Raw genomic sequence first — 557 nt, forward strand, 5'->3', positions numbered from 1 at the left:
TTCTCCCAGCGCCCAGACCCTGCGTCCTGCGGACCTGCCGGGTTTCTCCTTCTCAGCGCCCACCGTGCCCACCCGGGAACCTCCGAAGCCCCGGCTGTGGAGGAGGTGAGCTCGACGTTCCCGCCGCACCCGGGATGCCCCATGAGCCGCTCCGAGCCGCCCCCGCCCCCTGCCGTCCGTCCCTGCAGGTTCCAGAACCCGCCCCAAGAACCGCCGGGCTGGGGATCAAGGAGGGCGGCCTGAGCGACAGCACCTGCGGGGCACAGTGGCCGTGACCTCGACACCCGTCCCTCTTCCCTGCAGGTCAAGGCCGCGCCAGGGAAGATGTACCAGAGCCTGGCGCTGGCCCCGAGCCCCAGCCAAGCCGCCTACGCGGATTCGGGGGCCTTTCTGCACAGCCCGGGCGCCGGCTCCCCGGTGTTCGTGCCGCCGGCGCGCGTCCCCTCCATGCTGCCCTACCTGCCGGCGTGTGAGCCGGGCCCGCGGGCTCCCGCGATCGCCGGGCATCCCGGCTGGGCGCAGGCAGCCGCGGCGGACTCGTCGGCGTTCGGCTCCCG

General features: G+C 74.1%; 1 protein-coding gene across 1 annotated transcript in view; it reads left to right on the forward strand.

Annotated features, from left to right (window-relative positions):
* The first annotated feature begins 23 nt into the window (after positions 1-23).
* The window catches only part of GATA5 (GATA binding protein 5), a 10,952-nt gene continuing 10,418 nt past the window's right edge, over positions 24-557 (forward strand). Inside the window, 3 exon segments of the mRNA XM_024750155.1 lie at positions 24-105; positions 304-551; positions 553-557. The exon segment at positions 553-557 is cut by the window's right edge and continues 201 nt beyond it. Of these exon segments, the coding sequence (XP_024605923.1) occupies positions 325-551; positions 553-557 (232 nt within the window). The 5' untranslated portion in view covers positions 24-105; positions 304-324.

The sequence above is a fragment of the Neophocaena asiaeorientalis genome, unplaced genomic scaffold (assembly GCF_003031525.2).
Source record: "Neophocaena asiaeorientalis asiaeorientalis breed wild unplaced genomic scaffold, Neophocaena_asiaeorientalis_V1.1 scaffold606, whole genome shotgun sequence".
Classification (NCBI taxonomy): Eukaryota; Metazoa; Chordata; class Mammalia; order Artiodactyla; family Phocoenidae; genus Neophocaena; species Neophocaena asiaeorientalis.